At 43.1% G+C, this 24,303-nt stretch overlaps 1 protein-coding gene across 2 annotated transcripts; it reads right to left on the bottom strand.

Annotated features, from left to right (window-relative positions):
- Nucleotides 1–234: 234 nt before the first annotated feature.
- Nucleotides 235–21,370, bottom strand: LOC147888711 (plastid transcriptionally active protein). Of its 2 annotated transcripts, XM_087392918.1 has the most exons (5): nucleotides 21,300–21,370; nucleotides 18,775–18,880; nucleotides 6,015–6,150; nucleotides 920–1,068; nucleotides 235–676 (listed from the first exon to the last, which is right to left on the bottom strand). In XM_087392918.1, exons 3-5 carry the CDS (start codon nucleotides 6,141–6,143, stop codon nucleotides 634–636), a joined length of 321 nt encoding a protein of 106 aa, XP_087249044.1. In that variant the 5' UTR covers nucleotides 6,144–6,150; nucleotides 18,775–18,880; nucleotides 21,300–21,370; the 3' UTR covers nucleotides 235–633. The 2 variants fall into 2 exon arrangements, with proteins under 2 accessions (XP_087249044.1, XP_087249043.1); XM_087392917.1 differs by lacking the exon at nucleotides 18,775–18,880.
- Between the last annotated feature and the right edge of the window lie 2,933 nt (nucleotides 21,371–24,303).

The raw sequence follows: 24,303 nt of genomic DNA, 5'->3' as shown, positions 1-24,303 counted from the left end.
AAGTTTGGAGCTGATCTGACGGTGGGATATACGGATGCGGATGTCCATTGTGCATTTTCCTTCACATAGCATCCACATGCAAATATGGGCATTCTAATTCCCCAGTGTCAACCAAGAGAGATTGTAAGTGAAGCTTTTCATGAAACACGTCAGAAATCACAAAACTCCTGAAAATGTGTAACATTAAGTGCAAAGATAAAAGAGATACCATCTTTGAATTTGCTGTCATGCTTCTAACTAGAATAACCCATTAAAAAGACCTTATAAATCTACTAAGCTGAATTAAACCATGGACTGTAGAAATAATTGCATCGCTACAGGTCCCTCTCATTGGATATCAGAAATAGTGAAATTTGTGTTTGTCAGTAGAAGGCAAAAAAGCCTCAAAAGGTTTGAGAAAACATCCTGTTGGCAAGCTACCAAGATTTTCCCTGTTGAAAGAGTTAACTAGAACTGCCAAAGAAGCTTTCAGAAAGCACTTTGATCAAAATGATTCCAAAATCCTGAATGAGTACTTTCTTTGCAAATCATTCTTTCTGTCCTTCCCGATCTACTCAAAGGAAGACACGAGATCAGTCCAAATGGATGTCTTAGCAGCAGACCTTTTTAGCTTTGGTAGGCTGCCTCATGCGATCATATGTATCCCCTGCCCGCACAATTCAAGCAACGTTGAACCCTACAAAAGAGCTGTAACATGAGCAGCCTAGCGACTAAAAAAACAGGGTGATGAAATCATACACAACATATACGCATCTGCAAATGAACTCTTTGGTGTGGAAAGATTGAACATCACCAAAAAGAAAAATAATTTCTCCTGCCTTTTTTATAGTGGTAGTAGGGTGCACACAGGAAGGGTGGGTTTCAAAAAAGTGCAAGGGCAACAAATAGAAGGGCATTTGGGCTTAGAAGGAGACAATACCTGTTCCCCTCGCAAGTCGGACATACACAAGGTTTTGTAATAACAGGATCATAAAGTGGGGTCCACTCTATTGTTGAGCTTCCATGGCACAATTTGCAACCAACAAAACCTTTTCCCTTGCACACACCACAGCGGGGAGCCGACTTTTTCTGCCAGTCAAAGATGCATATTGTTCACAATCTAAGTTTTAAGTTTTTATATATGGAATTGTTAAGAGTGGAGTTCTTCTTTCTAACATAGACACTCTACTATATTAGTGCATTACTACACATTCCTCCAGAGAAAGCAAACATTATGATAAAAGAGCATATTCTTATTCTGTTCGTTCAGCTTCCTAATCAGCTTCAGAGGAATTAGCACATCATTCAGCTATCAGCACTTAATAATGGATGTTCCCGTACATAATCCTGCTAAAGGAACCAGCACATCATTATGCTATCCGCAGTTAATAATGAATGTTCCCCTACTTAAGGACAGAAACCTTGATGAAGGCAATGGCATATAAATTTGTTGCATGACACATGACTATTTGAATAGCGTTTTGCAAATACCTAGATGAATCCAAGAACATTCCCAAACTCATCTCTGAAAACACAACATAGAGCAATTTCAATCTCACGATAGTCACTCATAAGATTGAAAACCATAAACTCCATCACGCATAGAAAGGACTAGCTACTATGACATCCCCACTCACGTCATCAGCGCCCAACAGTGGGTGTAGACCATAGTATAAAAATATGCTCTCACACATACAAATCCACACACCCACACATACTTCAGCATCCTTTTATACAAAGTCTTCGTATTGAGTTTCTATCGGCACTCCGGAGGTGAAGGGCAAACTCAGCCATGACGGCTAGCACTAAAGGAGAAGGCTAATCAAAAAGTAGTCCAAAATCTCTGCATTCAAGCTACAACTGCTTGTGAAGTCTAAACGATTTCATTTTAGTCTCTCCCAAATGAGCATCTAAATCCAGCTGATAGGGCAACGCATCAATTAAGATAGACAGAATTATCACTATACCAGTAGGCCGCAACTTGGACGAAAACTTCACAAGGTGAAATTTGCATGTCCGCTAATACGGCAGAAGCATATACCTAGATGAATCCAGGAACATTCCCAAACTCATCCTCTAAAAACACAACATAGTGCAGTTTCAATCTCACGATAGTCACTCATAAGATTGAAAACCATAAAGTCCATCATGCATAGCAGGGACTAGCTACTATGACATCCCCACTGACGTCATCAGCGCCCAACAGTGGGTATAGATCATAGTATAAAAATATGCTCTCACACATACAATCCACACGCCCACACATACTTGAGCATCCTTTTATACAAAGTCTTTGTACTGAGTTTCTGTCGGCACTCTGGAGGTGAAGGGCAAACTCAGCCATGACGAAGTCTAGCACTAAAGAAGAAGGGTAATCAAAAAGTAGTTCAAAATCTCTTCATTCAAGCTATAACTGCTTGTGAAGTCTAAACGATTTCATTTTAGTCTCTCCCAAACGAGCATCTAAATCTAGTTAATAGGGCAACGCACCAATTAAGATAGAAAGAATTATCACAATACCAGCACGCCGCAACTTGGAGGAAAATTTCACAAGGTGAAATCTGTACGTCCGCTAATACAGCCGAAGCATATACATAGATGAATCCAGGAACATTCCCAAACTCATCCTCTAAAAACATAACATAGTGCATTTTCAATCTCACGATAGTCACTAATAATCATGCTTTTCGACAAAGAAAAACGGTAGCTTCGCCAAGTAGATTCTTTGGATCTACAAACTCTAGCTACATATCCTCTATGGCACACCACATCACAAAGATTTTGACAAAAGTGCTTATCCTCTAGCTAGTATATTGCGGTTCTTGAGTGATCGTGAGGATTCTCTTCCATTGAGAGAATTTCCATTTGCTCAATAGAATTTTTGTTCATTGGTTTATTCATTTTAAGAGAGATAGAGTGTTCGTTCTTTCGTGAGAGATCTATGGTGAAAGAGGCTCTTCTCCATTGAGAGAGAGATTTTATTGTTGTGTGATCTTTTGAGGGAGAGCCTTCTGGTTCACGGCTCATCCGTCCACTTCAACGAGCCTATCTATAGCACCTCTATCCATCTTAGTAGAGGTCTATTAAGCATGCTTTTTAGGCATCTACTCCAACGACTGCAACAAGGCGTCGTAGTAAAAAAATATGCTCTCACATACAAATCCACACGCCCACACATACTTGAGCATCCTTTTATACAAAGTCTTTGTATTGAGTTTCTGTCAACACTCCGGAGGTGAAGGACAAACTCAGCCATGAAGAGGCTAGCACTAAAGGAAAAGGCTAATCAAAAAGTAGTCGAAAATCTCTTCATTCAAGCTACCACTGCATGTGAAGTCTAAACGATTTCATTTTAGTCTCTCCCAAACGAGCATCTAAATCTAGCTGATAGGGCAACACACCAATTAATTATCACAATACCAGCAGACCGCAACTTGGATGAAAACTTCACAAGGTGAAATTTACATGTCTGCTAATACGGTAGAAGCATATACCTAGATGAATCCAGGAACATTCCCAAACTCGTCCTCTAAAAACACAACATAGTGCAGTTTCAATCTCACGATAGTCACTCATAAGATTGAAAATCATAAACTCCATTGCGCATAGCAAGGACTAGCTACTATGACATCCCCACTCACGTCATTAGTGCCCAACAGTGGGTGTATACCATAGTATAAAAACATGCTCTCACACATACAAACCCACACACCCACACATACTTCAGCATCCTTTTATACAAAGTCTTCGTACTGAGTTTCTGTCGGCACTCCGCAGCCATGACGAAGGCTAGCACTAAAGGAGAAGGCTAATCAAAAAGTAGTCCAAAAGCTCTTCATTCAAGCTACAACTGCTTGTGAAGTCTAAACGATGTCATTTTAGTCTCTCCCAAACGAGCATCTAAATCTAGCTGATAGGACAACGCACCAATTAAGATAGAAAGAATTATCACAATACCAGCAGGCCGCAACTTACGAAAACTTCACAAGGTGAAATTTGCATGTCCGCTTATACGGCCGAAGCATATACATAGATGAATCCAGGAACATTCCCAAACTCATCCTTTAAAAACACAACATAGTGCAGTTTCAATCTCATGATAGTCACTCATAAGATTGAAAACCATAAACTCCATCACATATAGCAAGGACTAGCTACTATGGCATCCCCACTGACGTCATCAGCGCAAAAGCTTTAAAACTTCCACTACGGAATACTTGATGGATCTCACCACCCGACCAATGTACACGTACTGCACACACACACACACACACATTCACATGCAAATGATACCTGGAATGTGAGTTTTCATCTTAATTCTATCATCAAATAGTCCAGAATCAAGCTCACCTTATTATATTTCGAGAATAGAGTTGAAAGGTCTCAGGAGCTCAACATGTGATAATATAATAGATCCCCTACAAGATGAAAAATCAGAAAACCAATTAATTAGTCTCGCACGGGGGGGGAGTGGTATAAATATTAAGCGTAAGGTTTATGCACAGAAGTCTCTGGAAGTCATGAGGGATGGAAGGACCTAGAAGCGAAGCGGCACGTCTATAAAAGACAAGGGTGCTGAGTCAAGGGAGGTAGGGAAGGGAGAGGGAGAGGAGAGAGAGGAAGGGGAGGGAGAGGGAGATGGCTAAGTGGAGGGAGAGGAGAGGGATCGAGAGAGGCTGAGCAGTGAGAGGGAGAGTTTGGAGAGGCTGGCCTCGCCATTGCCCTCGCCTCATGTAGCCTATCTTAGGCAGCGATCAAAGTGCCTTGACAACAAATTAATAGAGATTAATTTTCCAAGAGTGAATAGGCACATCATGCCCTAACTCTTAAATATAAGACACACAAGTTCCCACCACGACCCAAACACAGCACACACTGATGGCATGTTATGATTTTATTGATGTCCACAAGAGACCACCATGGTTTATGGGTCTGAAGTAATAATCAAACCTCTTTGCTTGTAATAGCTCTCTGTAGATCAGGCGGCTTCAGATGGACTCGTCGAGGTGGACCCCCTCGAGGGAGAGACATTGGGTGACCCAGAGAGTGCCTCGGGATGTGCGCTCCAAGTTTTGGACGCGGATGTGGTCCAGCTTGCGGCCAAGGAAGATCTCTTACTTCTTTTGGTTGGCTGCCCACGGACGCTTGCCCATCGTCCCGTGGTTGGAGCAGATGCGAGTGGAGGGGCAGTGCCATTGTTGCTCCGATGGCGTCCTGGAGACTATCCCACATTGCCTGTGTAGCTGTCGTAGTGCAGCAAGGATCTGGATGGGAGCCCTCAGGATCATGACACGTTACACCTGGGGGATGGTGGCTTGATTGACAAAGGAAGGACACACGCTTCAGATTGATGACATCTCCCCAGTCTACCGGATACAGGGTCAAAGCATCCAAAGGATTGCACTCCACGAGGCAGCCCCCCTGACAACCTAGCTCCTCCTCCTCCTAGGAAGGACAGTGTTTGGGAGGTGGTAGCCAGCATCACGGCTTGGAACATTTGGGTGGGTCGCTACAGTCTTGTGATGAGTGAGCACCCGGTTCCACCCTCAGCTACCCTAGTTGCCATCTGGCAAGATATCATTTAGGAGCGTGGGACTCCAGGCTCTAGGGTGACTATCGAGAGGCGTGCTCGTAAGGCTTGGCCTATAGGTGTTTTCTACATCTTCACTTTGAAAGGGATTCGCTGGTTGTATAGTCCCCCCACTTGTCTGTTAGCCCCAGTTCCAGAGATCCCCTAGGCAGTAAGCTAGGTTTCTCTGGAACAGGCCGGTTTCTTTCTTTCAGCCTTTTTCGGTTTTTCCCATACTCAACACCTTCAGGGCTGCTGTCTTGTATGAAATCTTTCAAGCATTAATAGAAGGCTCCTTTCTTTGAAAAAAAAAAAAAAAAGCTCTATAGGTAGCTGTCATAAACATGATCTAGAAACACAAATGCGTGTTGTGCACATGTATGCACACGTGAGTGTACTTGTGCATACACAGCACATGCGCTTGTGTAGAGAGAGAGAGAGAGAGAGAGAGAGAGAGAGAGAGCACCTTATTCGATTCAACGACTGCTTGAAATGCCTGCATTGCAACAGACGTGACCAAGGACAAGGTAAAAACTCCTGTCACTATTGCTCCCCCAAATGTCACTAGTCGCTTAAGAGGACCTGCTCTCATCATGAAGGGCCTGCACCTCATCATAAAATAAATCAAAATACGAGGGAGGTCAGTGCATAGAAAAAGGACAACCCCGAATCCATTTTATAAGGATTTCAACCAGAACAAATGCTATCCCTAATCAACAAAAACATTTGCTTTGCTTGCAAAAAAGATGCTGAGAGTGCTCCTCATGGTACGTGCAGGAAAGCATCATCATTTGATTATATACTGTCACCCACAGAGAATTGACATCAATAGCAATCTCCTAGCCCACCCTTGCAAGAACAAATCAATCTGCCATGGCAGCATGTGTTAAATATAGCGTTTGTGGCATTGCCGGCCTTCTGTTTTGAATATTATGATAGGTTTGCCGGTATTATTCGTAGCCTACAGTGCATTCAAAAAATCCAGAATATGCATGTCATGGCTGCAAACATTGTGATTAATGCCAGTGTGGTACGTTTATTGCAAAGAAACTAAGTTACAAGCCCTTGGCTATGATAAGCATGGTAATTGATTCATGCTTACTCATATTTAGTTATCAGTTGAAACAAAGTAAATATTGAAATTGATGGGTGAGCATCTAACAAAAGATGCGGTACAAAGTTGCCAATGGGGATTTTTTAATACCCCTTGAACGCACGTGTGCAATACATCCTGAAAGCTCTAGGAATGCTTCATGATGTTCAAGGGCTAAGCTATAATATAGCATTAGCATCAGAGATAATGCCAAAAAAATCAAGAGCTTTGCTAGAAGATCGAGAGTTAACAACATCATACAAGTAGGGTTGCCTACTAGAGCTTTGAAATTCCATTTGATCTTTAAAGATCAAAGGGACAGAATTTGTGAAATGATCCTCAACAACAAAGTTGCTAGTGCTCTAGTGCCAATATGTTGACATATACACAAAGAAAGCAAGTTAACCTAAGAACATGGAGTGCATAAAATTGTCATGAATTAAGACAAATAAAAATGAGCTAGCAACACTCAAAGAACAATCCAAAGAGCAAACATGGAACTACAACATTGGCACTTGCAGTTGCCAAAGAGCAAAGATGGAGCAAAGAGCAAAGATGGAACTACAACAACATTGGCAGTTGCAGTCACCAAAACAAAAGAAGAGGAGCTTTGAAATGTAGGAACATGAGAGAACCTAAAATTTTTAATTGAAGGGGCAATGTTGGTCAAAGGATCAGTTTACTGTACGCACCGACAACCATAATTTTAAGACCTTTTGCACACGCAAGATCGACAAGGCAATAACGAGATGTGATGCATAATCTATTTCTTTTCAACAATAACGGAAGGTAATAGCAAATTAGTTCGTTAACACATAAATATGCAATGTGACAACGTTAGACATAGTTAATAAGGATTGCAGATACACCCACAACACACGCCGGAAAGCAAGACCAAGAAGATGCATGGCAGCAATGGAACAACTTTATCCAACAAAAAAGATATTATAACCTTTTTTGTGATGGCCTGTGCCAATCAAATTAAACGGTGAATAGTAAAACAATGAAGCTTTTATATTTATGACATGAAAGGTGTCAAACTAAGGGAATGGAAACTAAAACAAAGACATGAAAATTTAAAAGGTGAAGAAATGTGGAGCATGGTGGTTCTTGATAACATGCCATTTTAATTTTTGCCTCACTTGGATGTTGCGGGTCTCCTAGGAAGCCTACAACTAAAAGTCTGAGTCGTTGCCTTGGCATAGAATGAAACCCAAACCGGATGAAATTGAAATTCACTTTGGCACCGTGGGACAATTCGCAATCAATGTGGGACTCCTCTGAAGCAAATCGTGGTACCCGGGGCAAGATGCCTGGCGCTGGAAATTTCATGCACTCCTCAGGAAACGTACTGAAACTGTGAAAATCGAATCGCCAACAAGATAGAGTGCTGGGAGAGAAGGGTAAGGAGCAAAACACAGCACCAGGGCCCAAAAGTCCCAAATGGTAACATCCCCTCGGCGTCTAAACAGTTGTCCTCAACTGAAACGCTTCTTGATACAACTGTAGAATTTGAGAATACTCTGAGAAGAATTCCTCATCTACCTGCTTGGCATCAAGTGCTGAATAATTCTTAAACTTGACAAGGTATCTACGGATAACCTTGCCTCTGGGTCCTTTCTTCTCTGTATGATATACAATTTGTTCTTATTGGAGGATCTCCTCCATCTCTTCCACCTCAAGTGGCTCCTCTCGAACTGGTTCTGTGGGTTCTGGTCTTTGATACATCTTCAGAAGACTCACATGAAAAGCATTGTGAATCTTCCAAGTCTCTGGTAGCTCTAGTTAAAAAGTGACTTCATGTATGGACTCACTAACTCTAAATGGTCCATAATACCTAGGAGACAACTTTGGGTATACTTCCTCTTTTCCTTTCATCTTTCTAAGTCGTGTTTTTTCAAACTTTAGTAACACCCAGTCTCCTTCTTGGAGATTCATCTCACTCCGATGCTTGTCTGCTACCTTCTTTTGCTTTTGTTGAGATCTTTCAATTGCTGTCCGAACTTGAGAGAAAGCTGTATCTAAGTCTCGGACATACTGGTCAGCCACAAATATCTCGTCCTTTGTTCTGAGAATAGGTGGCAGAATCACCTTTCCATAAATAACTTCAAATGGGGCTTTTCCTGTGAAGCTATGAACAATGTTATTGTATGCAAATTCTAGGAGAGAAAGATACTTTTCCCATTCGGCCTTTTGCTCGGAAGCATAACACTTGAGAAGATCCAATACTGTGGAATTGGCATTCCCACCTTGTCCGTCTGACTGAGGGTGAAAAGAAGATGAAAAGTCCAACTTCGTCCCCATATTGTCATATAATGCTCTCCAGAATAAACTAGTCATCTTGGGGTCTCGATCACTTAGGCATCCCATGGTGCTTGAAAATCTGGGCCAAAAACAATGTGGTTTGCCTTAAAAGTTTTTCTTACTGGGATGAAATGGGCCTGCTTGCTGAACCTGTTAATCATGGTCCATATCCGGTCATTCCCGTATCTAGATCTAGGAAGATCAAAGACGAAATCCATCGAAATACGTTCCCATGGTCCCTGCGGTATGGGCAGCGGCATGAGAAGTCCTGGGGTCTTGTGCCTATCACACTTTACCTTTTGGCATGTAAGACATTCAGTTACAAACTTGTGAATGTCTTTCCGCATCCTTGGCCAAAAGAAATATCGCTCAATGGCCTATGTAGTAGACCTGCTAAGGAGGAGCATGACATTCTTCCAAAACTTTGGCTTGCATGTCTTGAGTCACACAAAGATGATCATCTTTCATGAGAAATCCGTCTTACAGTGTATAATGCCTGGATGATACTCCCTATTGAATATCTCTCATGGTCTCTCCGAAATCTGGATCCTGTAAATAAAGCTCTTTCATGGCCTCCAAGTCCCGGTGATATGCTATGGTGACATTATTCGCTTTAGGCCTTTTAGATAAAGCATCCGCAACTTTGTTCCAAGCTGCTGGAGTATAGACAATCTGAAAATGAAACATGGACAGAAAATTTGCCCACTTCATTTGCTTTTGGGAGATCTTGGTCTGAGTCAAGAAATACTTGAGGCTCTGGTGGTCGGTCTTGACTATAAACTCAGCTCCAAGAAGATAATGCTTCCAAATATTTAAAGCATATATAACTGCTAGCATCCCTTTCTCAAAAACACCCAAAAACATCTCGCCATCACGCAGCCTCCTGCTTTCATAAGCTATAACCCGACCACCTTGATGGAGGGCAGCTCCCACACACTCTCCACATGCATCGCAGTCCACATCAAACGGTTTCTGTAAATTTGGAACAACGAGAATAGGCTCGGTCGTTAGCTTTTCTTTGAGAGCATTAAAAGCTGTCCTTTGTCTTTCTCCCCACCTTAAAACTAAATTTTCCTTGGTCAAGTCATGTAAGGGGGGGCTGCTATATCAGCAAAGTGTCTGATAAAGCATCTGTAATAGGAACAAAGCCCAAGAAAGCTGTGTACTTCATGTACCGAGGTGAGCTCTGGCCCTTCCTATATAGCTTTAATCTTGGCTGACTGGGTTATTTGCCAAGTGTATACTGCTCATGTTGTCACAATAAATGACAACTGGCCCATCTGTAGACTGATGCATATCACCGAATCCCTTCCTTGGAAATAATGTGTCCAAGATAATGAATCTCGTCAAGAAAGAATTCACTCTTTTTGGCATTAATAAAAATCTTATGATTTCTGAATTCTTGAAATACAGTAGCCAAGTGCTCTTTGTGCTCTTCTGTCTTAGAAAAGACCAAAATATCATCAAAGAAAGTACCTGTAAAGTGCCTATAAGATCTGAAAATTATGTCCATCATACAATTGAAAGTAGCTGGTGCATTGATAAGCCCAAAAGGCATCACCAAAAACTCATAGAGTCCAAAAGTGGTCCGAAAAGCTGTCTTATGGACATCTTGTGAGTGGATCCTTATCTGATGATATCCACTTTTTAAATCAATATGGTTGAAAATCGTGGCCCCTTTCAATCTGTCCAAAATATCATCTATGCAGATTGGAAACCTATTCTTGACTGTCATTTTATTATGAGCTCTATAATCCACACACATACGATACAAGCCATCCTTCTTTTGAACTAAGAGCACTGGTGAACAAAAGGGTGAGGAACTGGGCCTGATAAGTCATGTACCTTTGCCATAATTTCTTCAATTTGAGCTGCGCTCACACGATAAGGCGGTCGATTCAAGGGCTTACTTCTTGGAAGGAGCTCTATAACATGATCTTCAAGCCGTTATGGAGGAAGCTCTCCTGGTAGAGAATCTAAAACACAATCTTTGAAAGATTCTAGAAACTGAAATTTTTCTTTTTCTAAAGGACTTATTCCCACTTGAGGTTCACCCTCTTTCTCTTTAACAAAGACCATATACGCAGAAATTGTAGATTTTATTGATTTAGCAATGGAAATATTTTGATACAACTGGAATGGTCTCGCCTCTTCCCTTGGCCAAAATCTTGTGCTGCTTATTCCGATGCACAAAACTCAGAGTTCTTGCTTTAGAATCAAGAACTACCTCCTTTCTATGGAACCACGCCATACCCAAAATAGCATCATAATGCTTGAGAGGTGAAACATAAAACTCTTCATGGTCCACATGGTCCTATACATGAATTCAGAGCTTTCCAATCAAAGATGTGACTTTGACTGGATCCCCTTCAAAAATATGCTTTGCATCCAATGATAATCCCAATTCTTCCCTCTTAATTCCTAGCCTGCAATCTTCTGAGATGAAATTATTGGTAGCTCCACCCATGCGAGGCAAAGCTCTCGGTTTCCTGGTTCTGTGGTTCTGCCCAACATATTGGGGACTCCTCCCGCCACAAGCTTTGGCAGTTCTCTTGGTGTTTTCTGCTCCCTTGGACCCGCAGGCCGTTCACGGCATTGGGCAGCCATATGCCCTTCTTTTCCACAATGGAAACACTTACCTTCCTTTCGGAAGGCTTCAATCTATTCTAGAGTAAACTTTGACTTCACTTTGAAAGGCTTGAATGGGCCCCTCGGCTTCTAAGGCTGAAATCTCTTTGAACCTTGTGTTGGTGCCACAACCCTCTTGCTAGTATCCACACCCTTCCCTTTTTCTGCCACAGTCTAAAGGAGGTCTTCTTGTAGCAATTCAACCACGGAAGCTGAATGCTTCAAATCTTGGAGCTTCATCTTCTTTGGATCAATGCTTAATTAATTCATATGTTGGGAAGCAACAAGCCCACTTGATACTTCCGAAGCTTCGTCTCTTCTGAAATTTCTTTGAAGGGCATGATCTGAAGATAAGCTGTCTAAAACTTTTGATTAGATGTCACGATGGTGTCAGAGGCTGCCACGCACACATTTTCCCAGGCTGTATGAACATCATCAAAGAAATTCTTGGGCAAAAACTGCTTCTTAAAGTCTTTCCGTGTCTTTGGAGCCTCTTCTACAACTAGAAGAGCTCCCCACCAAGCACTGGCACTATTTGTCAGGTGAAGACTTACAATATTTAACTTGGACTTCTCACGATAGTGCCCTGTTTTGAAGGCTATATCAAACTGAAGAATGAACTGCAAAGCATTTTCAATGGCTCCATACTTTCCATTAAAGGTAGTGAACTTGATCGACTTACCACCTTCCTTGAAGTCTCTACTTTGAGATCTGGATCTCCTTCTTCTGTGCTTATGACAAGAGCATCCCAGAATATAGAAGTAGATGAGGAAGAGGAAGAAGAAGAAGAAGAAGAAGAACTAGAAGAAGATGGGCTTGAACCGGGAGATCTCCTTCCATGCTCTTCCATGCTTTTGGCTTCGTCTCCTATGAGGCTTTCAACTCCTCCCTCTTAATCTTTAAGTATGACGCATTTGGTGTGATGCAGGACTTCGAGAACACTTCCTTGAAGAATGTAAATGCTTAGAAAGGTCTTTTGATAGAGAATTGAGAGAAAACTCTTGATCTCCCTTTTCTTTTAGCGACGTTGAAACTTGCTTGGTCATCATCTCCTCGAATAGATGTTGAAATCGAGGCTTTCGCTTTTCCTAATCTTTTCTTTCACAAATCATTCGCTAAGATCGTCTTCAAATCTCTTAGAATGCTTCTTACTGGATCATCTAGAAGCTGAACTGGGCCTCTTGGTAGTTGAACTCCTGTGCTCCGAAACCATGATGTGGGAGATGGAAAATTGAACCCATCGAATCAACTTGACTGGGCCTAAGGCAATCAACGGCAAAGCCCCTACTCCTTTCAAGGAGGTAAATGCTTACGGGTGAAGACGGGAGCCGGCCCAATGTAGCAATCAAGTATGGGTGGGTGTGGCTCTTGGTTGTATGGTTCAACCACTAGTCCGGGTTATGGGCAAAAATTAAAAACAATATAGCGATTTCTATCATCCCCCACGGTTCGCATGTGTCTGAGTGCCCTCCGCCTGACGGATGTCACCAAGATCTCCCGATTGACAGATGCCGATATGCGCCTTTCAAGCTGTGAGACAAGTATTTATTGACTGCAATCCAACATACCTACATGCATTTGACAGAGTGCGACAAGAAAAGCCAAGAAAAGATTTCGACATCGAAATGTTCTAGAGGACTACTACCACGGAGTTACTAGAGCATCGTCATCGACGTGTTGGCATTGGGCCTGGATGTGTCGGTGAGAGGGGGTGTTGGAATGGTCACCTCCCCATCTGTAAGCCCCCATATGAGGAGAGCATGGGGGAGGTGGACCTAGGGATGTATAGACTGCCACATGGGCAGCACATGAGCTGTCATGTGGACAGCACAAGAGACCTTGTGCAGGAGAGATGGCGGGGGGATGTAGCCCTGGATCTGGCCTGGCAAAAGGGAACCTCAGAGCAGGCATACGGCCTGCAGCAGGGCCCTGTGAAGGGTGCACTGACATCAGCAGGGTACGGCCCCACTGTACGGGGCTGTACGGAGGCCTACTGGATAGAGGACAGGGCTGTTGGTGTCCTGACAACAGGCAGGATCTACAGTAGGTAAAGGCGCCTGCATGGCAGGGCCTTTGGGCCATGTATGGAGGCTGCAACAGGTCGGGAGCAGGGCCAGCAGGTGAGCAGAGAGCCTGGGCCTATAGCGGGCTGCCACATGGCCAGGCGGGTCTGAAGAAAAGCCCCAACCAGGTCGGTTTTACAGACTGGGGGGGGGGGGGGGGGGGGGCAGACTGGTCAGCCCAAACAGACCTAACAGTTGGCCAGTCTGGTCAGTCCATTTCAGGGCCCCTTGGGCCTATAAAAGAGGAGGCATTTGGCCTCATAACATATCATCTGGAGCAGCCAATCCACTAGCAGAAGGAGCAGCAGCAGGGCTACCTTTGGGCCTACATTCAGGAGGAGAAAGAAGTACCTTGTGTTGCAGACCTAGCTCACAGGAGGCTGCCCACCTAGGCTGGTTTCCAGACAACAAGGTGGAGAGGATCACTCTAGACACAGAGTTTACATTTTCTCGAGGTGGAGCACGCAGACTTAGAGATCTAGAAGTGCTTGACATCTAGTAGGAGAACCTTTTGGTATTGTATCCTGTCCTACTTTGTGGACGGACGGACATATAAAGTGTTGCTTCTATATTTGTCTCTGAGCATTGTCTATTTACTGGCTTGCACATCTATGCACATTAAGTTAAGAAGTTTGTGATTCCACACCCCACACCACACTGTGTGAGCTCCTGGGCAACACTATCAGTCTTCCGCTGTGTGTACCCTCTGTTGGGTAATTTTCTAACAATAAGTTCCCGATGCGCACATTGAGTACATCTTATAGAGACTCAACAGTGCAAAGTACTTTTCCAAGATAACCTCATTAGTGGTTACCATCATGTCTGAATCTTCAATTCTGACATCTCAAAGACAGAGCAAGCTCATTACGAGTTCGTGGTTGAGACATGCCGGCAAACCAGTCTGAAAACATCCATTTAGATAGTTGAAGGAGTCATTGTGCTTGAGATACAAGGGAAAGACAGCACAATATGCGGATTCAGCGGAGTTCAACACTCAGTACCAGTTACCCACAACTCTCGCACATAGCCATTACTCAGTACAAGATGGGTGGCTTTTCTACAACAATAGATTATGTACGCTTAAAGACAAGGCGCAAACGCTTCTCCATGATGCAGATGACTCCCTCCTAGGTGGCCATCAAGGCATCAACAGCACATGAGAGAAGCTAGAACGCTACCTTTGTTGGCCTAAAATGCGAAAGGACATTTATAGTTATGTGTGCAGATGTCAGATCTGCAAAAAAGTGAAAGTGTCCCATAGGAAGGCAGCAAGTTTGCTTAAGCCATTACCAATCCCATTCAAAGTTTTCCTCTCATCTCTAAAGGGCCCTGTTTGAAAGTTTCAGCTCCAAGCTCTAGATGTCCAGTGCATTCCATCCGCACACAGACGAGTAGTCACAAGTCTACAATCATCTGGCATTCGATGTACTTAAAGCATATTGCCATGATACTCAATCGAAGTGGGAGCATTATCTTTTGCTCGAACAGGCCATCCTTAATGATACCAATTCATCAAGCATTGGTCGTAACACCATCTAAACCAGCGCTCAGCAGAAGGTTTTCCTCACTTTTTACTAGGATGATCTCCTTGTCACTTGAAGCCAATAAGACTACAGAATCCATGGTAGAAATTACAGAGACAACTAAAGACCGCTTTGCCAAAGCGCAAGCAGCGTACATGCGGCAAGCCAACAAATCCCGTCAGGATGTCACCTTCAAGGAGGGGGAATGGGATTATTAAATATTTACACATAATCAAGGAAAGGTTGAAACAGGTGGGCAAGCGATGCCCCAAGCTCTCCTTTAGAAGCTTTGGACCCTCCCGATTATTAAAAAATATCAACGATGTCACCATGATGTTGCTGCTTCCAGACAATTGGATCTATGCACAATGTCTTTCACATATCGTGGTTGAAGCATTATATCAGCCCAGCACTTGGTGACATCACAGATGAGCAGCAACCCAAGTGATCGACGACATTTATAAAGCGAGAACAGATTCTCCTCCACAAGTGGAAACATGGGTCAAGATGACGCATCCACGAATTCTACACCAAGTTTTGGTCAGCATGATGCATCAACAAATTCTACACCAAGTTTTGGGCACTTCACCATGCACTGGCTGTCCCTGTCAAATGCAAGCTGACCATGTGTAATTTGGAAGACTCAGAAAAGCTTTTTGTACCAAATGTGACATCAAACTACCAGATAGACTGCATAGCCTTCTCAATATGACCATACTCGCCATTAAAGGTGACAAATTTCACAGATACCACCTCTTTAAATTATTTACGCTTAGAAGCCTTTGCTGTAGCTCGCTTGTGCTTAATCACCCCTTTCTTTTTAGCCTTGGGCACAAGTGACCCAGATGAAGTAGATGAAGATGAAGAGGTAGAATGAGAAGAAGAGGAAGGAGGAATTGAGGATCTATGATGATGCCTAGTCCTCCTCTTCCTGAGATGAGATCTCTCTTCGTGGTCATCTCTTTTCCTCTTTTTCTTGTACTCATGGGGACCGATGAGTTCGATTTCATTGTTTAGGATTCCTATAAGTGATGAGTTCACCGTAAGGATATTGGGCGTGGTACGTTACATAGTTCATATTACTCCATTGGGAACTTAGTGCAACTAGCTTGGGAAATCACTGTTGAGGACGACCCTTTCATGGTTCAAGTGTGGCACTTCTTCAAGGATCCAGGCTATCCGAAGCTATCTCCACAGACACTCCCACAATGCTGGAGGGTCCATAGTGGAGTCTTCATCAGCTTGCTTCTTTAGATTATTTGTATACCATGAGTTGCAGAGAGGTTGTTAGAGTTTAGCATCTCATGTACACAGTTAGTGAGTGATGGCTTCTATGTGACTGTGCCCGCCCCTTTCAGGACAGGTGTCACTTTATAATCGTGCCTATTCATAGGCTGTTTTGTATGGCACATTGGCCCAGGTTGTAGGGCACTTTAGCCCATATTATAGGGCAGGTAGGCCAGCTTGTATGGCAGGCTACCCTGGCCACCCTTGGGTAACCCAAGGTTTAACCCAAGTCAGGTCAACCAACCCAATCTAGGTTAGTTGACTGACCTTGCGGTCAGCCATATGGCAACCCCTGGTCATTGCAGGCCCTATTTATAGCATCCTGCGGCACTGTTGTTGGATTCTGGAGCATGTGTTCTCTCCTCTGTTTAGGGTTTTTCCCTACTGCATATACATTTACCATTGCCTCTCTCTCTCTCTCTCTCTCTCTCTCTCTCTCTCTCTCTCTCTCTCTCTCTGAGCACTTTGCATTCAAATGCCCCGTGTAGTGCAAGATCCGCAGTCGATACCATTGCCTTTTTGGGGACGGTCTTGGGGCATTATCCAAACTTCTCTCATACCTAGACCAAGGATGCCTCACCGCCTTCATCCATGAGGCGGTCCACTATAGGGAACACTTACTCAAGATGCAGAGACAGTCCTCACACACACAACCCGTTCCCTCTTAGAGTAGGATCACAGAGTTCTTCCGGTCAGACCGCACGTGCCCTACAATCACTAATAGTAGACGCAGCAAAGACCCAGAGCCTGAGGCACGCCGCACTCGACAGCGGACGGACATGCAGATCACACTGAGCGACCTCCCATCACTGTTCAGGCCTAGGGCTCGACCACAGGGGTTACTATAGCCCTGGTCAAGAGCAGAGTCATTTGTCAGGAGACTGTGACGGGTGGCACCCACAGATAGTCGCCAACGCTCCATCACTATATACCTCTATGGGGGCGCTTGCATGGACCAGTGCCAGCCAGCCCTGATGGTGATTGACCCAAGTATGAGGATGATGATGATGTTGATGACAATGATGATGATGTCACTATACTGATGATATGACTATGTACTACTTAGCACTTAGCATTCAGCATGGGTGATGATGCTTGTTTAGTAGCTCCACCCTTTCTGCTTGATTTGTATCAGTTTTCTATCAGTCTCATAGACCCATCAGTCTTCCGAAGACTTTAATAAACTCTCTCTCTCTCTCTCTCTCTCTCTCTCTCTTCTGGAGCATATGTTCTCTCCTCTGAACAAGTGGTCATTATGCAATTCCCAGCTGTTGTGCTTCGACATAGGCTGTGGATGACATAAGCACTTGTAGAAGATAACTTTCTGCTATAAGTTCACCAGCACACGCTGTGGATGACATAAGCACACATAGAACGTAACTCTCCGCCGCTATACAGTTCACCAGCAAGCTTAAGCATCTTGATGCAATATTGTTTTGGTTGTCATCCATAATACAACACCTCCAATGGTTTAGTCCTATACAAAAATATGCTGATCTAGACAATAGCTGTTCAATTGCACATGGTTATTCAATTTACAGATATGCATCCACTTCAATGCTGATATCAAGCAAACTCCTCAATGGCTGTTCCACCTGGTCAAATTTATGTCAAGTGGTGCAAACCATGTGCTGTTGTTGTGACTGTTGGGCACAGATAAATGCTATGCAATATACCATTTCGTGACACCACGTTATATGGATTGAATGCTTCATCGACCAGTTGCACATAGACGTGTTCAACAATTTTCAATGAATATTCCTTCAGTAGGCTCCACATCTAACACGTATGCAGCCCACTCCTCAAGGCCAATTCACTAGCTCTACCATTATGTCAGATCATACATAGCTCATGAATTGTTGCTCTACCATTATGTCAGATCATACATAGCTCATGAATTGTTAGTCAAGGAGACTTGCCTGACCACCCAGCCATGGCCTTCTCCTATTCTCTCATAAGCAACAAGATTTAGAAGCACAACTGGCCACCTTTAAGCCAGGTGCTTAGTGTACCACTCCACTTGGGACACTATACTTAGGACTTAGGCTAGTACTTACTGTACTAACTGCCCTAACTAGGTTCTACTAACCTTTTAAGGCAAACAAGCCCAGTAAACCAATGACCCCCATTGTATAGTTCATGTTTCCTTACCCCAAGGCAATTCTCCAAAGGTAAGACACTCTACGTTCGAAGCGATGTAAACAAGCAGCGTGCTCAATCACACACCTACTACAAGTGGTAGCAAGCAACAGGCTCAATGCAAGCAAATCAGTAAAACATACAGACGAGGGGCTTGCAGAAGGCTCATGACAAACAGCAGACAAATACCTGAAAGCTTGCAAGAAGATATAGTAAGGGACCTATTTGCAGGAGCGCCTTTAGATGCATAAAGTCATCTTTGGCTTAGACAAGCATCTAAAGGGGCATAGGAGACCTCCTCAACAACAAAGTTAGTAATTAGACAAAAAAACAAGTAGCTAGGCAGCAAAAGCACAAGTAAACACACAAGTGGCATGCAACTAAGAAAAAAGCAAGCAGTCAAGTAACGCTCTCACGATAAGCAAATTACAAGGATCGAAAATACTCAATCACAAAGTTAGCACAACGAGCTTGGGAACACGAGGAAGATGTAGCACAAGCATCAATACAAGATGCCCAAAACACACACACACAAACGATCATGCAAAAGTAATAGGCAAGGAGCAAACCATCTACGTGGACCAATCGGGCACTAGGGAGAGACGTGAAGGTGTAGTGCATGCTGTGAGAGTAAGAAGCAATCGGGCACTAGGGAGAGACGTGAAGGTGTAGTGCATGCTGTGAGAGTATGAAAGTGCGGAAGCATGCAGGGGGAGAGAGAGAGAGAGAGGCAATGGTAACTGTATATGCAGTAGGGGAAAACCCTAAAGCTTGTGCTCAAGAGTGGCAGCATAGAGTGCAACAGACCCCTTTGGGTGAATTGGTTTGGCACAGAGGTCACCAATAGTGGGCTAGCAGATGTGAAACCTGCTTGAAATACAGCTTTGAAAGAAGACTCTAAACACGTAATTGCGTGATAGTGTCCATCAGGTTCTCTTAGCTCGTTTTGGACCTACAAATCGTATCATCGTCTAGGAATAAGAAGCTGCTATTGCATTTTGTTACACTCCATGTAAATTAAATGAAACCCATTTTTGCTAATGCCCAGATAAGTATTTCTGAACCATATTAAAACACTTGCTGTGTCACTTCTCAGAACACCTCTCCACCTCAGCATATCTCCCTTCGACACCTTCCTGTTCAACAGCTCTCTACTTCTGATTGCCCCCCACAGCCTTTCTAGTCCACTCCCCCAACCCTGAGTTAGGCTGAACCCCCAGCCCAACCCCGGAGGTTGGCTCCAGCTCAGGGTCTAGAGCAGCCAGACTCCTGGAAGATGCCAAATGTCACAAACCCACTGCCTCAACTCCATATCACAGAACCTCCTATTCTGCAATGGTTGCACATACCTCTACTCCATACGCGAAGATGAATCAGAAAGCAGCCAGACCAGCTGGCAAATGGGCAGTATATCGACAGGTGTGGCCCTCATCAAGGGGTTTAAATCAAAACAAAAGACCCTCAGTCTTAAACTGATGTATGGCCCACTATTGTCTTCTGTTTCAGAACTACAACGTAGGTCCCTTATAATAACTCGAAGTCCTTTATGCACTCCTTAGGAGCTCCCTTGTGCCCAGATGTATTAGCTTGTTTCTTACTGTCCCATAGACCCGTTGGTCTCCTGTGGACATTAATAATTTCTTTCTTTCTTTCTTTCTAAAGTTCTTTTTTTGACTGATCCACCTACGGTCATGTTACATTCTATGTAAAATGTATGAGGGTTTAAAATCTGAGCAGTACTAAGATCTTAACTTATGTAATCCTTTCACAAGTACCTCCAAGGGCACATGTGACATCCAAGAGCAAAGAGAATTTATTAATTAAACCTATGCAACCCATGATTCAAGAGAACATTCAATCTAGAGCAAAGAACGTGAGATCTTATATCTTCAGAAATACATCAGCTAAAGCATATGCTCGCCAAATGGCGAAATCGACACAGCAAATTGATGGGTAGAGGTGCACCGCATCTAGAAAAATCAGTCACATGTCCAATAATGTAAGATATTGGGATCTAGCATGCCGCCATGAATCACACCTCCCCATACTTACCTGAAAGAAGTCATCCCATTTTCATTCATCGTTCAGTTTTGAGAAAGTGATAGCAGCTTTGGTAGAATACCAAGCCAATTGAGGGCTAAGCCTGCCCCAATAGGATGTGGAAGAAAAAATCATGAACCCTAATGAAATCCAATGGAATAAAATGAGGGTCCTGAACCCTTGTAGCCTTTGGGGGAAAGGGACCTCACTATGATAATCAAGGTTTGCTAGGTGGTAGGCAGACTTACACATGGCCCTAAATAGCTCAACACACGTCAAAGGGAGGCACATCCACTACTGAGTGCTGCAACATGTGCAAGGGTAGAGCCCAAGGTACCGTTACTGGTAAGACCTTGCTGGGCGGTCCTCACGCATCACAGGCTGGTACATAAAAATAGAGGGTTCGGTAGCCATGAGAATCTGCCACCCTTGGGGGAAAATGTAAAAGAACACCCAAAGGAGCCACACGAAAACTTTGTGATCATCCGAGTCAGCCACACTTGAGCTGGGCACACATAAAATGGGATCAGAATACCCCTGTAGAGGATGGGTCAACTTAGCATCTGAAATGACAGAAAAACAAAACTTTCGATTCATATAACAGGACGTTGGAGAACAGCACATCAACAGTAAACAATGATTGAGAACGCAATCTTGACGTTTCATAAACAGACCTCGAAGTCCGTCCCTAGTGCGATCAAATATTCCACATTGTTGCTTGTGTATACGCTCGGTGTTTGTATCTATTCATTTTTGGCCTATAAAAGTGATATTCGAAATGCTTTAAATTTACTTGCTCTAGTGAGGCTTAATTTCCATGTAAGTTGAATGAAGGGACGGAGATTAGTTAACTCTACGTGTTAAAAGTTTTGATGGCATTCTGCTAGGCCTACCCATGGAGAGGAATAGGTGCCGATGGCAAAGGATGTGGTCTCCTAGGGGGTTATACAATCACGTGTTCTTAAATATCTTATCATATGGGAGGAATTTTAGATTCTACACTCTTGCATTTAGAAGGCTTTTAGAAAGTTCTTTTCGTGAACAAGATCGCAAGGTGAGTATTTCTCTAAAGAAATGTACACGTGGCCTTATTACATCCAAGATAGTAGAAGTAGCTACAATGTAGGGAATTTATGGCGACTTCAGGTCTACTTTGAGCCTCAAGGGATTGCCCCCATCTTATCATGGTAAGAATGATTGAATTTTCTACATTTTTTATTGATTGAACCTTATAAATTCCAATGGCATTGCTTGAAAAGTTGGACAATAGCTTATTACTGCAAAAGTAGCCCCTCCATGACTTCCCCCTCAATGGGAGATCATTGAGCAAGGTCACCATAAGTAGAGAAGCTAGCCACTTCTAGTGGTGAGGAGAAGTCGATGACTGCAATCTCTACTAGATCGAGCAAGCTCATCATAAGTAGAGAGAGCCCAACACTTTTAGTGACGAGGAGAAGGTGGTGACTCCAGTCATGGATAGGCCTCCACCAGACACTTCAAGTGACGAGGAGAAGGTGGTGACTCGAGGAGAGGGTGGTAACTCCACTCGTGAGCAAGACTACAACTATAGTATCCATTACACCAGACACTTCTAGTGACGAGGAGAAGGTAGTGTCTCCACTCATAGGCGAGCCTCCAGCTCCAACATCCATTACACCAATTATTTTGCTAGTGATGCAAATGTAGACATAGTCAATAGAGACTCTTCTAACAAAGGTCTTACATCATCGAGAAGCCGGTGCCATAGAAGGGTGCCAAGATACACGGAAGTCCAAAGGCCTATTGGGAGTCGAGATTGAAAAGTTAAGGAATGGGACCGGGAGGCTTGAGAAGCCAAGAATGAGCAAGATTGAGAGCATTGACCTTGTCTTTGCTCCAAGCTAGGGTAGTAGAGCCCAACCACAGCTCCACCCCTAGTAAAGCCTCCATTTTTTTGAGAAGCTGAATTCTATCTTGTATGAAATGGAATCAATAGGACCCTTGACTAGGCTCAACTCGTTTGAGAGTTATTTTTCCATTGTGCAGAGTAGACTACATAAGACAATGCCAAGTGCACCCTTGTTTCCATGCATTTGACATGTAAAGTTGTCACTCGATAGCACAAGTGGTGCACAGAGCACTACAATGTAGTTGCAGGATTAGCTAGCTATAATTTGGGAGGAGTTCATCAAGGACATCTGAACCCAATTCTTTCCACTAGCTAAAAAGCAAAGGAGAAAGTTGTGCAAGCCATCGAGAAAAAACTTGTGCAATGAATCCAATCCACACTTGCATCAAATGCATGAATGCCACGATTGAATCCCATTTCCATGTGAATACAAGTATCTCAATGTCTGAGAATCGTATTCCTTAGTAATATTCTTGAGCTCAAATCTCATTCTACTAGCAGTTCTACTACAACAAATCCAGCCTCAAGAACTACTATATTCAACTAGAGTACCAAATCTAGTGCATAAAAGGAGTAAAAGGCCTAATCCTAGACACCCATTAACTACTTTGAATGCAAGTAAAATCACCAAATAGTTAAGGCTCTCAGAAAGGTGGCCTAAATACATTCTAACCTATGCGTAGAGAGTGTGGAGTTAGGCACGCATGCATGGATTTGCCATTGAGAGCCAACCTCAATAACTTAATGACGCAAACAAGATGCTCCCCTCGAATCAATGGGCTTGAAAGATAAAGCATGGCAACTCAAAGTTTGGTGTCACAACCTATGCTTGTGGTGACAAGGAGACAAAAGGATGTTGCCTTACAAAAACCACCTCAAGCTAAAAAAGAAAAGGCCTCAGCAACCTCCAACATAGAGCAAGAAAGCAAAAAATGATGCCTATCTCAAGGCTGAAATAGACAAAACCAAATATGAAGTATTGAGTCAATGGGTAGAAAGGAAACAAGCACAATTTGATGTGGACAAAAGTAAACATAAATATGGCTGTGAATTGGTGCCACCTAACTTGAAATAGTAAATGAACCTCCACCCAAGCAAGGGTGATGTAGTGGAAGGAGCTACTTAGCCAATTTGATTATCCAATGATAATCCCAATAGGAATCCCATATTTTGTGACTTCAAGATTGGACTGAATCTACACGAATGCCCCCGTGACCCGATCAGAATCATATTGAGAAACTACCCCACATTTTGGGAATGTCTCAAAGGTTTGATTGAGTCTACACAAAGTCCCCCACAACAATCATATTAAGAAACTACCCCACATTGTTGGAATGTTTCAAAGGTTGGATTGAATCTACACAAAGAACCCCACAACCAGAAGAAGAGGCTAACAAAACTTTGGTAAATTTTTGCGATTGGAAACGCTCACAGAACTTGCAAGTCCTTGAAAACACAGCAACACTCTTTGAAAATACGCACAAACTCTCAAAACTCACAAATAGAAGAGACAGAACAAGTGTGCTAGGTACAATCTCCCCCCATAGGAGTGGTACTCTCCTTCCACCTCCTATGTATTTATGTATATTTCCCAAAACACTTTCGAGCAAAAATCATACAAAAGCCCCTGTGCTTTCCTCCATGCACCCTTTTACAAAAAGCCCATCCACCTTCTAGAATAGCTGGCTTTTTCTAAAAATAAAGCTTTTTCTAACTTTAGTTTATACACTTAGCCAAGCCAGTAATATTCCAAAATTCAAATATGTACATAAGCTTTTGTAATATCAAAA

This window comes from Dipteris shenzhenensis, chromosome 21 (assembly GCF_047967505.1).
Source record: "Dipteris shenzhenensis isolate YYH24624 ecotype China chromosome 21, Dip_SZ_1.0, whole genome shotgun sequence".
NCBI classification, from domain to species: Eukaryota; Viridiplantae; Streptophyta; class Polypodiopsida; order Gleicheniales; family Dipteridaceae; genus Dipteris; species Dipteris shenzhenensis.
Note: the sequence above shows the minus strand (reverse complement) of the source record. Positions and strands in the feature narration are given on the sequence as shown.

What these genes read in the sequence shown, in the direction of transcription:
- LOC147888711 (XM_087392918.1), bottom strand. Translation starts at nt 6,143, where the DNA reads ATGATGAGAGCAGGTCCTCTTAAGCGACTAGTGACATTTGGGGGAGCA. An exon ending in CAGTCGTTGAATCGAATAAG is followed by an intron (nt 1,069 to 6,014) that starts GTGCTCTCTCTC and finishes TTTGACTGGCAG; the next exon opens with AAAAAGTCGGCTCCCCGCTG. An exon ending in CCGACTTGCGAGGGGAACAG is followed by an intron (nt 677 to 919) that starts GTATTGTCTCCT and finishes GCTCTTTTGTAG; the next exon opens with GGTTCAACGTTGCTTGAATT.